Source organism: Cydia amplana, chromosome 23 (genome assembly GCF_948474715.1).
Source record: "Cydia amplana chromosome 23, ilCydAmpl1.1, whole genome shotgun sequence".
Lineage (NCBI taxonomy): Eukaryota > Metazoa > Arthropoda > Insecta > Lepidoptera > Tortricidae > Cydia > Cydia amplana.
The window spans coordinates 8,937,897-8,951,279 of NC_086091.1; the positions used below are offsets into that span (position 1 = coordinate 8,937,897).

At 35.4% G+C, this 13,383-nt stretch overlaps 1 protein-coding gene and 1 non-coding gene across 4 annotated transcripts in view; both read left to right on the top strand.

Annotated features, from left to right (window-relative positions):
• LOC134658804 (transmembrane channel-like protein 7) overlaps nt 1-10,887 on the top strand; it is a 33,970-nt gene extending 23,083 nt beyond the window's left edge. For all 3 annotated transcript variants that reach the window (XM_063514462.1, XM_063514461.1, XM_063514460.1), the window contains one exon: nt 8,871-10,887. In XM_063514462.1, coding sequence (XP_063370532.1) covers nt 8,871-10,877 — 2,007 coding nt within the window. In that variant the 3' untranslated portion in view covers nt 10,878-10,887. The remainder of the gene's footprint in view (nt 1-8,870) is intronic.
• LOC134658910 (U2 spliceosomal RNA) lies at nt 7,594-7,786 on the top strand. Its single transcript, XR_010097776.1, has one exon. It is a non-coding gene; the product is annotated as a U2 spliceosomal RNA (small nuclear RNA).
• Nucleotides 10,888-13,383: the final 2,496 nt, after the last annotated feature.

Sequence of the window (13,383 nt, forward strand, 5' to 3'; positions counted from 1 at the left end):
ACAGGGGGAGGGGGGATACTTTTGTTTTGATTAATATGGGGTCCCGCTAAGTAACGCCTGATTCTGTTAATTAAATAGATCGTGTTAGCGAAACGGCGAACACTTCTGACAATTAATTAGTTTATCTAGTTATATATCACAGTTGCTAATTACAATCATAATCTTACCGAAACCACTGTGTGTAACCATGAGTCATGGTTTGCAAAATTCTAGTCATTTAGTCATTTAGTCATTTATTCAATATTGCATTGTCATGTACATAATAAGGTGTTACAATTTAAGAGGTCAGTTCATGACACCCTGTAAGGGCACACAATAGTAGGTACTTATATTTACAGTTATATAGGACTTTATACGATTCTATCAGGTTATATAACATAATCATTTAAAGTTACCAATTATTTAATAAAATAGCATCTACATAGTCACATAAATTAATTCAGGATTACAATGTCAATAAATAAATTGGAATATTAAATAGTTAATGGAATTATTTTGTCAAAATATAGTATAGTTTATTTTCCGGACGTCTTTTCTAATCGTATAGTTAATAGTAGATTTATTGTTGGTACTAGTAGGTCAAGCTATAATTTAAAAAAAATAATAATTAAATCCTAAATTAATTCAATGTCATACTTATTATCTAGCGTATTATCTTCGAGAAACGATTTGACTGTGTAATAACAATTTTCTATTAACAGGGTTTTTAGTCTAGTGTTAAACATTTTGTCATCTGGTTCGGCTTTGATAGCATTAGGGATATTATTAAAAATTTGTATACATTTGTACTGCGGTCCTTTTTTATACATAGCTAAGGTAGATCTTGGCACTAACAGCTTATTTCTATATTGGCTTCTAGTTTTATACGTATCGATTTTCGGTGGGAATAGTTCTGTATGTTGTCTGACAAAAAGTGCAGCCTCCATTATGTATATTGAGGGTAGTGTCCAGAGGCGTATTTACAAATTTGGCGCCCCGGGCCATTTTGATTTGCCGCCTCCCTTCATCAGTGACGATATAGTATTTTATGCAACCGTTGTTTAAGAGAGGTCAAAAAAGGCGAATGGCGTGAGTAACAATTTGAGGCGAAGCCGAAAATTGTTAATAAAGGCGCCACGAGTATTTTTTGACTCAGTTAAACAACGTTGCATACAATACTTTTTCTACGACCAAGCACTTACTTTGAAATAAAATTGTAAATTTAACAAATATTTTTAATTCAAGAAGTAGCAAAAATGGAGGGTACGGGCGGGAAAAGAATGAATGAATGAATGAAATTAAAAAAAACATGTCTGTGGTTCACTTATTTGTCAGAGGTGACATTTAAAATAAGGTTGGCAACACTGTATTTCATTCAATATTTTTTAAGTGGTCATTACACGAAGTATCGTAAAATCGCCAAAAAGATACTGCGTGTATGCACAAATTCTTTTTTGGGGAATAGACTAAAGACATGTCTTGACAACTATAAGGTAGGGTTTTAAAGGTGTGTTAGGTGTGTGCACGACCCTTTAAATGACAAATAAAAGTACGGGAGTAGAAAAAAGTATTTTCACCTCAGCAGCTCGAACAAGGGTACTTTGCTTCTTAAAAACAGTGAGCAAAATGCGATTTTGCTCACTGAGTGAGACAAAATGACGTTCAAGTGACTTTATAGTCAAATGTCATTTCAACATGCGGGGTTAAATACAAGTTCGAAATACTTGGGTTCTATTATCTCTGTCACTTTCACACTGTTAGCAAAAAGAAACAGACAAAAAAATGTTAAAACCACATTCAACGGTATATTCACGGTTTATAATAGACCCCCGAAAAACTTCAGACCGCATCGTTTCAAACCACGTACGAGTATGAATTCTTAATAAGTAATTAATAAAAATAAAGTTTAAGATTTGATAAAAACTAATAAAATACTATATTTTAGGTATTCTACAATTCTCTGTTCCCCTCCAAGCTGTAGCTAGTCAAAAAGACCTGGGTATCACTATTTCACATAATTTGAAATGGGACACGCATATAACCAAAATCACCAAGAGAGCAAATTCTATGCTGTATATTTATGATTCGGAAAGCATTCCATGTAATTACTAAGGACCTATTTATCTACATATATAAACGTGAAAGACCTGACTGACTGACTTAAATCAACGCACATCCCAAACCGCTGGGACTAGAAAGTCCAAATTTGGCAAGTAGGTTCCTTATAAGGTCTAAGGGTCCACTAAGAAAGGATTTTTCAAAATTCATCCCCTAAAGGGGTGAAATGGGGGTCCAATTAAAAAAACTCTCCTGCGCGTGCGAAGCTGCGGGCAAAAGCTAGTTAGAACATATAAGTCATACCTTCGTCCTTTACTTGAGTATGCTTTTCAGATATGGTCCCCCTACTTTAAAAAGGACATCACATTGCTGGAGAAAGTTCAGCGAAGAGCAACCAAAATGGTTATTTCATTGAAAGACAAGCCATACGAAGAACGGCTTCAGGAATTAGGTCTTACAACATTGGAGGACCGATGGAAGCGAGGCGATCTTATCGAGACATACAAAATCTTGTCTGGACACTACAATGTTCCTAATATTATAGACCTATACACATCAAGCCAGAATGTAAGGTTAAGAGGACACTCCAAAAAACTTGTCAAACCTCCGTGTGCTAGTAATCCTAGAAAACACTTCTTACCGAATCGTGTGGTAAATGTGTGGAACTCTCTACCAGAAACTGTTGTTAGCGCACCATCGGTCAACACTTTCAAAAATAGACTGGATACACATTTTAGAACTTTAAAAAGTGCAAAATAAAATAAAATACAAGTGCTTCGATATACACGCATCAGCTCCAAGAGCTGCTAGTGTATCAAATAAAATAATAATAAAAAAAATTAAAATAATGAACTCAAAAAATACACAGATCATCACGCAAAATTAATTATTTTACTTTTAAGAATTTCTACCATACTAATACCATACTAATACTTCTTGAACGAAAATGTTGCTTAATTTAGGTACTTGTTGGTAGATATTTTAAGCAATTGGTGGGGTTTGAAGCGTTCGTTTGTTTATTAATTTAAATGTCAATTAATATAAAATATAATAAAAAATATAGCTAAGTTTGATTATAAAAGGCGCCCAGAAAAAGCCGCGAGGGGGCGGCTTCGCCGCCCCCCCGAGGCCTGCCGCCCCGGGCCATGGCCCCCTTGGCCCTAGGGTAAATACGCCCCTGGTAGTGTCAACAGCTTATATTTGATAAAAAGAGGCCGGCAGCTGTTAGGAATGTGTACATTCGCTAAGATTCGTATACACTTTTTCTGTAAAATGAATATTTCTTTGGCGTCTGTGCTATCACCCCAGAGAAGTACGCCATATCGGAGGCCAGAGTAAATATATGCAAAATATACCGATAAAGCCGACTCAAAATCCGTGTTTGCTTTTAATATGCCAAGAGCGTAAATAAATCTGACTATTTTTGTTTTAAGGCCTTGGACGTGCGCTTTCCAGTTTAGCCCTGAATCTATAGTTATACCCAATAGTTTGAAATCATTAACCTCTTCTATTGTATTGTTATTTATTTGTAGTTCTAGTTCTAATGGTCTTTTCTGTGTCGGTTTAAATTGAATGATTTTTGTTTTCTGTAGGTTTATGTCTAAATTATGCTCGGCAAGCCATTTTTTGACAGTGTGTAAGAGGGTCGAAAGTTTTAGGTTGGCTTCGGTACTGTCCGTAGCGTTAAATAGCAAAGAGACGTCGTCTGCAAACATGACACATTTTGTACTTTTATCTAAAACTTTAGGCAGATCGTTGATGTACGCTAAGAATAGGGTGCAGGCTAAAATACTGCCTTGAGGGAGGGAGCAAGTGGTCTGACGTAGTTGAGAGTTTGCGCTCGTAATCTCACGGCTCTGATGGTCGTAATAATCTATTTGGACGTATTGTTTCCGATTCTGTAAGTATGATTGGAACCATTTGTGGGCCATGCCGCGTACTCCCAGGCCGTAGAGTTTAGCTAGTAAGATCTCATGGGATACTTTGTCGTATGCCTTAGTCATGTCTAAGAGTAGCCCTATACTATATTGTTTTATATTTAAGTTCTCTAAAATATGTGTTTGTATACTGCTAAAGCTGTTGAATGGCATTTTCGAAATCCGTGTTGATTTGGGTCTAAGATATTATATTTTTCGAGAAAGTTATACAATCGATTTGCCATAGTTTTTTCAAAAATTTTTGACACAGATGGTAGCAGAGCAATAGGTCGGTATTGATTAGGATTATTTGCAGTACCGCCTGGTTTTAAGATTGGTTTAATTTTAGCTATTTTGAGTAGTTCTGGGAAAGCACCTTCGTCAAACGATTGGTTTATCAGTCTAGTCAATGGGGCTGCTAGTTCAACATCGCATTTTTTTATTAAGGCGGGTGGAAGTTCGTCAATACCATAACTTTTTTTATTTTTTAACTTACGTATCAATTTAATTATTTCGTCTTCATTGACTGGACTAATATAGATTGAATTGATAGTAGGATAGATAACAGGGCGTCCGATGCGCGGTGCTGTCGCTCCCGCGGCGGGCGAGCACGGCGCGGGAGCCGATGATTCACCCACCGATGCAAAGTGCTCGTTAAACAGGTTTGCTATTTGCTGGGACGATTCTAAAATAATACTGTCCGTTTTTAATGTAATATTTTTGTGGATGTTTCTCTTGTTTCTGCGGGTTATGTTATTTATAAGTGTCCACATAGTCTTTACTTTATTATTTGATCGTTTTATTTGATTAATATGATTTAATTTCTTAGATTTTTTTATACATTTTTTGAGAATTTTCTCGTATTTTTTATAGTGATCATGAATTATTAAGTTATTTGTAGTATTGACGAAGCTTTTCAGTTGTCGTTTATGTCGGCAAGCGAGTTTTAGGCCTTTCGTTAGCCATGTTTTATTATGGGTTGGTACTAGTTTTATACGTCTCTTCGGTAAATAGGTATTTAAAATGTTTTGTAATGTATTGTGGAATGCCTGAAAGTTTTGGTTTAAGTTATTTTTTTCCAACAACACGCTGTTCCAATTTATTTTGGCTAGTTCTTGTTTAAATAGTAACATGTTTTTTTCGCTAAAGATTCTACTATATGTGTACCACGGGTTTTGAGCTTTTTGTGTATCTTGTCTTTGGAGTGTCAGCAGAACGCTTTTATGGTCCGATATGCCGTTATCTTCTACCTCAACATTGCACTTTGACTGGTTAGTAAAAATTAGGTCGATACATGTAGATGAGTTATTTATTTCCCTTGTAGGTTGTTTTACAATTTGCTTAAAATTATAACATAACATAGTGTCAATTAATCTGTATTTGAACGGAGAATTACCCAACATGTTTATATTAAAGTCACCAACTATAAAAGTCTGTCTATTTTTTTCTATTTGCTGTATTTTACAAAGTAGCCTATTTAAGCAGTCAAAAAAGGTTTCAACGTCGCGATCTGGTCTATAAATGTTTATTAAAAGTATGTTTTCATTAGGAATTTCTACGGCACAACACTCGAAAATGAACTCTATTGATAGCTTAGATATATCTATTCTTTCCGTAAATTCGATGTTTTGTTGTAACAGAATTGCCACTCCTCCTCCTTGGCGTTGGCTCCTATTAAATGAGGCTGCGAAATCATAGTTGATGAATGTAATAAATTCCTTTTGGTTTTCGGATATCCAGGTTTCACTGACACATGCTATTGGTATTTTTTTGTCTAGTAGAAATGTCTCCATAATGTCGATCTTGTTTTTTAGGCTTTGAGCATTTTGAACTAGAATGGTAAGTTCATTCACGAAAGGAATCAGTTTTGTTGTGATCGTTATCTGTTTGTGTACTTATGGGTATTATTTTTTCATTCGGTGCGTTCGGGGTTGTTTGTTGTTGTATGCATGATAACGTGATCGGTGCGCTATCTAACTGCTGCGCTTGCACTTCTCGTGGTCTATTTTCACGGTTAACGTATTCTATGCCGTTTATATAAAGCTTGTTGTTTCTAATGGTGGCATATTTGCCCTCTTGGCGCGCTCTTCTCATATTTTCTCTAAGTAACATTCTTTCTTCTAATGCTTTTTTATCTAGGAAGGGTGAAATTGCGTAACCCGTGTTTTTAAAAAAGTGTGCGTTTTGAAGTATGTAGTTGGTCATTCGTCTGCTTAAGAGGTCTAACCGTAAAGGGCGACGGTGCCCTCTTTTACCTATTCGAGTGGCTTGTTCTATAAAACCGTTGATATTTATATTCATAACATCGGCGAACATGTTATCAACACGGCGACATAGATCTGATTCCGTTTCCAATTCATACTCGTCTAGGCCATACAGAATTATTGTTTTATTTTGTTCGATATTTTTAGTTGTGTTTGTTTCTGTCCCTAATTTATATTTTAGCTCGCGCAGTTCTGTCTTTAATTGGTGGGTTTCCTTCTCTAATTGTTCTATTTTTGCCTTAGTATTCAGTAATTCACTTTTTTGAATTTCGTGTTGTGATGATAGTGTATTGATTTCTTGAGTTATATCCTGTTTTAGTTGCTGTATACTTGTATTTATTTCTTTTTGTATCGTGGCTTTCATCTCAGCCAACATGGTTGTTTTATATCGATCCAATTTTTTATCCAGAAGGGCGCTAAGTTGATCTAGTGTGAGCGGCCGGTCGTTTGTATTAGTTGGGGATGCGTTATTTGTGGATGAGTTTTGTGCTGTGATGTTGTTGATTGATTCAGTTTTATTATATATTTGAGAGTGTGTATCTTCGTCTAAATTTAGCAGATCATCGACTGACATGGTGGTGTCGTCGAGGCACGGGGCCGATGGCGGTGCTGGGGGTAAGTACCGGTTTCGTACAGGGGTATTTTTTCCTGCGTGTAATGTTATCGCAGTTTTGGCAGATCCAATATAGTTTTAGATCCTTTCCGTGTTCTCTATAATAAGCTGAAGTCATACTAGTGCACGAATAGTGATAAGTAGCCCGACAGGTGACGCATGTCAATAGCTCTAAGCGAACATTTATAACTAATTCACAACCAAAGCACTTCATTTTTGAATGTTTTTATTGTATCTTGTGTTCTTAATCTCTAATTATACTTGCTGTGCAGTCGGTTTGTTCATGCGTTGGGTAGGTGTAGATGTCAGCGCGTGCGAGCGGCGAGTCCCATATGCATGTCCACGCGCGCGACAGAGATGGCGCATGGACAATGACTCAACACAGCCGTTAACGTTTATTGCACTTATTTTCACATCAAACAATACTTTTATGAGTAAATATCGTCACTATCGATTCACATGCACCTTAAACTAAATAATATGCCCGCTTCCGGATTTTCGGGGGCTTATTTCCACTGTTTCGATTTAATTAACGCGGAGCTGTTATTTTCGCGTGTTGTCAGCTCGAATTCCAATCTACCCCCTAAAAACCATCCATTCTAAAAACATATCTTCCACTTACACGAATGACTAAGCATTGTACTTGTTATCAGTTACTGAATTTGCCGCTAGATGTCGGTGCGCTACTCCAGTGGAGATCGTACATCGCGGTGTTAAGATTTTTCCTGATTCAATGACCCTCTTGGAGCGAGTTTGTCGCGTTATCGCTTCTCGGCCTTTTGGCTAAGATCAAAGTGTAGTATCTGTTCTTTTCAGCTTAATATCTGAAAGTTCCCTCACTGAGGGACCAGTATATTAAACTGATTTTTGTAAACCGACGGGATGTTCGGGGCTCGCTCCACTCCCGTCACGGGTCGGCCCGGCATTGCAGTGCCGCCGGGATTGGCCCACATATATATACTTGAAAATTATTGATTCTATATTGTGTGAACTATCTAGTCCAGTGGTTCCTAACCTAGGGGTAATTACTAATAAGCTAACCTAATACAACAAACGTACACGTTTTATATTTTATTACCATTGGGAGGAGGGGTAAAATCAGGTTCCCTAGTTAGTCAAGGGGTGACCGGACTGAAAAGGTTAGGAACCACTGATCTAGTCGATATAGATTGGTTATTCCCAGTGGTAACTACTGGGAATTTTTTCCCACCTATTACCACTGGTAACTACTGGGAAAAATAGAGTTAAATACTAATACATACAGTATAAATATAGAGTGATTTTGAATTACCTAATAAAATCACTTGAAAAATAATCTAAATGGATTATTAAATTTTTCCTTACATATATTATAGTTTTTGTACTAGTACCGGTTAAACTGTTTCAATAGGTTAGGTCACTTTTAAGGCAGTTTACTAAAACTCTAATCGACTTATAATTATATATTAAATCACTCGTTATTTATACTATACTGTTTTTATTAGTATTTAACTCTTTTTTATCAGTTATTAAAAATTCATCAAAAAATTATACAAAATGATGTATAAAAACAGTTTCAGGAAATGTTGTAGGTTGTTTAAGTATCAAAATTACGTTGAAATTAGGTCGATTTTCACGAAAAATAGTCACTTGTTTTGAAGTAATTTTTGGTGAAAATTGATTTCGTATATCCGGTCTATCTATCAATTTTACATTTTTGCGACAAAAATCGATACCGGCCTCTTAATTAGATGAAGAGAATTGACGTTTTCAAGTGTGTATAAAATAAGCCCGAAGCGAAATAGTTATTTACGATACAAGTGCGGAAAAGAGGAAATTCTAAACGTGTGGCGATAAATTATAGGGCCATATGTAAACTGTAAAACGTACGACACACGTGCGAATAGGTAATTCGCAACTCGTGTCGATTTAAAACACTCCCTTCAGTCGTGTTTTAATTTATCGCCACTCGTTTCGAATTTCCTCTTTTCTACACTTGTATCGTAAACAACTATTAACTAATACATGTATTTTGTGCTAATTATTTTTTTAAACTTCCAGAATGCTACAAAACTCCGTCTCGTGGGTTTCGAGCAGCTCCAATGGCGTCAAAGAAAAGTGTGGCATCGCTTCCGCATCCGGTTCACAGAAGTCATGGGCAAACTAGAACTATGGCAGTCCCCCATGCGAGAAATAGAGGGCAGCTTCGGCACCGGTGTAGTATCATACTTCCTATTCCTACGCTGGCTACTATTCCTAAACCTAGTAATATCACTACTAGTAGTCACCTTCCTAATATTACCAAAGACTTTACTAGTCGAGGACCCTCAAGAATGTAATGAGAACCTGCCTAACTCTACTGAATGTTGCTCCGAAGCGTATTTGGAAAAGAATTTAACTGACAGTAATATCTTTTTCGACGTAATACAAGGCACTGGTTGGATGGAAAGGACTATCTTGTTCTACGGTGTGTATAGCAACCAAATATATACGTACTTCTTAGAGGGTTTGCTGAATTCACAAATGTATTATAACATGCCATTGGCTTATATATTAGTACCTATATCTTGGGCGCTATTATCTTTGATAGCTATAGTCAAAACTGGAGCGAAAGGATTCAAAGAAAGGTTAGTAGAAAGCGAAGGACAATTCTATATGTATTGCAATCTTGTTTTTGGTGGATGGGACTTCTGTATACATAATGATAAATCGGCGAAAATAAAACATAAGGCGATATATAACGAGGTCAAAGGATGTCTTGAACAGGAGAGATTTAAAGAAGAAAAACAGCTTCGAAGCAGAGAGACTCAGATATTATTGCATTTAAAACGAATTCTCATCAATTTGATCGTTTTTGCCATATTATTAGCCTCAGGCATACTTATCTATCTAACATTTAACTATACTATAGATAAACTCGGAGAGTTATTAAGCGACGCGAATTTGCCATCGAATTTCGAATCCGCTAACGCAACACAAGCGCAACCTATAACCTTAAGGCTATTCAGAGAAGGATCATATTCCTTTAGCCAGCTGCAAACCACCTTACTAGAGTTCCTTCCATACATTTGCATCGTCGCTTTGAACATTATTGTACCAGAATTATTCAGCTATTTGATTAAATTTGAAGATTATACTCCGGATAGCGTTATAATAGTGATGTTGCTCAGGACAGTTCTGCTCAGACTATCTTCATTAGGCGTCCTTTTAAGCCAGATATATCACAGAATCACAGGGAATCATGGTGGAGTATGTGCATATAACAACGATAATTCTCTTGCCTTAGAATGCTGGGAGACATACGTCGGCCAACAATTATACAAACTGATACTTACAGATTTCGCGTTGCAATTCTTTACAACATTCTTCATCAATTTACCTAGAGCTTTGATAGCGCGGCATACTGTTAGTCGGTGCTTTAAAATGATTGGCGAACAAGATTTCTATTTGCCTAAACATGTCTTAGACATAGTTTACACGCAAACTATCATCTGGATGGGTACTTTCTTCTGTCCATTTCTACCTATAATCGGGACTGTGTTTTATTTTATAATATTTTACGTGAAAAAATTCACTTGCTTGGTAAATTGCACGCCTTCACCGGTTGTGTATAAAGCGTCCAAATCTAAAAGTCTGTTCATGTCAGTGTTGCTACTAGGTTTCGTTGTTTCTATCGTACCTGTAGCTTATTCTATCGCTGAAATATATCCTTCAGTTAACTGTGGGCCTTATAGAGGTTTAACAACTGTGTGGTCATTCGCTGTAAGCACTTTTATAAATCTACCGCCCGCTGTAAGAGAAGTCGTTTTCTTCATAGGAACGTCAACTTTCGCTATCCCAGCCTTCGCTGTAATGCTTTTCGCTTTGTACTACTATTGGGCTGTAGCGGCAGCTAATAGGCACATGGTGGTAGTACTGAAGAATCAACTAGTCCTCGAAGGACATGATAAGCAATTCTTGCTGAACAGATTGAGCGCTTTCATTAGACAGCATCAGAAGAGGTGTGAGAGGAGGAATAGAGCTAGTTTTGCGGACGATGATTCGTCTATTAGGCAGAGCTCTAGGTAGTCTGGTTTTTTAACGATGATGTTAACCTTTTCCACGCCGTGTCAAACACAAAAGCTGTCACGCTGACGCCACGTCACCGAAGTGTCAAAACTGAAATTGAACTTTATGCATATTCACGTAGGTCTATGTTGCTCTGTGGTATGTGACCGATTAATCGGTCTTTGGCGTTGAACCTACGGTGCGGATATATCGGTCATTGGCGTCCAAAAGGTTAAGACTTATAGTACAGTAATAAAAAAAAATCCTACCCATTTTCTACCGTGTCACAGTGACAATTAATATGAAAGTCGCTAAAGACCTAATACTATTGTCACAGTGGCAAACTACAAAATGGGTAGGAAATTAAATTCTTTGACTGTACAGTAATATCGGCGCTAAAAGTTCTAAAGTGTCATTCTATGGAACTTGCTGATTATGTAAACATTGTAAACAAACCGCCATATTGAAATTGTCTCTAAATGATGAGTTTACTAGTAACTTTTGTTTACATAGTTAGCAAGTTCCATGGAATGACACTTTACACAAAATATCGAAATTAAAGTGTTTTGTATTCGTTATTGTTTACTTCAAGATTTGTTGTATGTATTCTAGTTTAAATTATTATGAAGGTATGAATGTTTGATGAATTATAATTTATAAATCACATGGTAAACATTTTTGCATTGCTAAAAAATAAAAGAGATAGGTAGGGTAGACCAATACATATGTACAGTCGACGTCAAAAATATGTTTACAGTACATATGGGGCTACTTTTCCGCACTAGTGCGTAAAATAGCACTTTTCGTGCGAATGTCAAGTTTTAAAGGGCCATATGTACTGTAAAACGTTGTACGATACACGTGTGAATAAGTAATTCGCAACTCGTGTCGATTTAAAACACTCTTCGGTCGTGTTTTAATTTATCGCCACTCGTTTCGAATTTCCTCTTATTCGGACTTGTATCGTAAATAACTATTACACTTTAGCACCTTATTCCTTTGTAATAAGGCGAAAAATGTAAACATATCTTTGACGTCGACTGTATAACAAACATAATTATTGTATGGATGGATGTTTTCTTTTAAATATTTGTAAGATACGTAGGTAATATCAGAAAAATTATCTAACTACCTAAGCATTTGAATTAAATCAATCAATCAAATCATTTATTATCACATTATCAGGCAACTAAGGCCCATAGATACATACCTTACAAACTAACGTAAAGGTATACAGATATACTATACATGCAATAATAATTAAAAATATCGTTTAAATGAAATATCGGTGTATATTATGTAATAAGATGATTTTGAAGACTTGTTCTTATCGAAATTATGTCAAACATCGATTTGACTAAAGCCCCAAATTTATTATAATATAAATTATTTATTTATAATGCGTGTTTTTTTATAAATTGTCCTTTTATTATAAACTTTAGCTCACATTATCTTCCATTTTCTCTTAGTGAATGTTCTTTTTAATGTTTTATTGTAATTATAGTGAATATGTAAATTTTGTACGATAACTACTGTAATTATAAATAAAAGGCTGCTAGTCAAATAAGATTAACCATGTGGCAGTGTCTGGGACAAATGTGACGTTACCAAGCAAAAGAGTACTGTTGGTAGTCAAGTATTAATGCCATAAAAATTCTATTAAAAATCCTCTATATCGGTAGGTAACGGACATTATAACCTTTTTTCTGAAACCGTCACAAATATTTGAAATGCTCAGAGGTTTGACAGAACCAGAGACCATGTAAAAATGAAGACTAGACATTGCGTTCTTCCAATATAGTTTTGTACTGTCTCGGTCTGATAACCTGCTTAAGTTTCACTAGTAGACATTTTATATGGCAAGTCTTCATTATTAATCTTAAAACGTAATCCCAGACACTGAACACAATTATATTCCTATGGATCCATACTGAATGATCTCTTATGTATGTATTACTTGAACATAAATTGTTAAAATTATAAATATGAATTAATTATTTTAAATCTACTGGTTATCATAACCGACATAGATGTATATTATGAGATTTATGAGATTTTTTTAATACTTAAGACACATTCTTCAATGTTTTACTAGTAATATAAAATAGTATACTTACCTGTGTTTATTTTAATACCAATATGTACATATTTATAACAAAATTGGTATTAAAATATTCATACTTTGTTTCCGAGGCTTGAATTTTATTAAATTTTAAATTGCACAAATTAATAATTTAATACGTGCTTTTATTTAGTGCCAAATTTTGTTAGATTTTTTTATACGTTTTAAATAAATATTTTGTTAGTGAATATTTCTGAGTTGTAACAAATAAAATACTCAGAGCATAGCATTTTAACAGTAAAGTAATAGTTGATAAACATGACACAATAACGGACAGATTATACATATGTATATTTATTCATAAAAGTTACTGAAATGATTTTGTACGATGGCATTTAGTAATAATGTAGGAATCCTGGTTTTCATCTAGCCCAGTATTTAGTCCCATCTGTTTTAAGTCTTCCT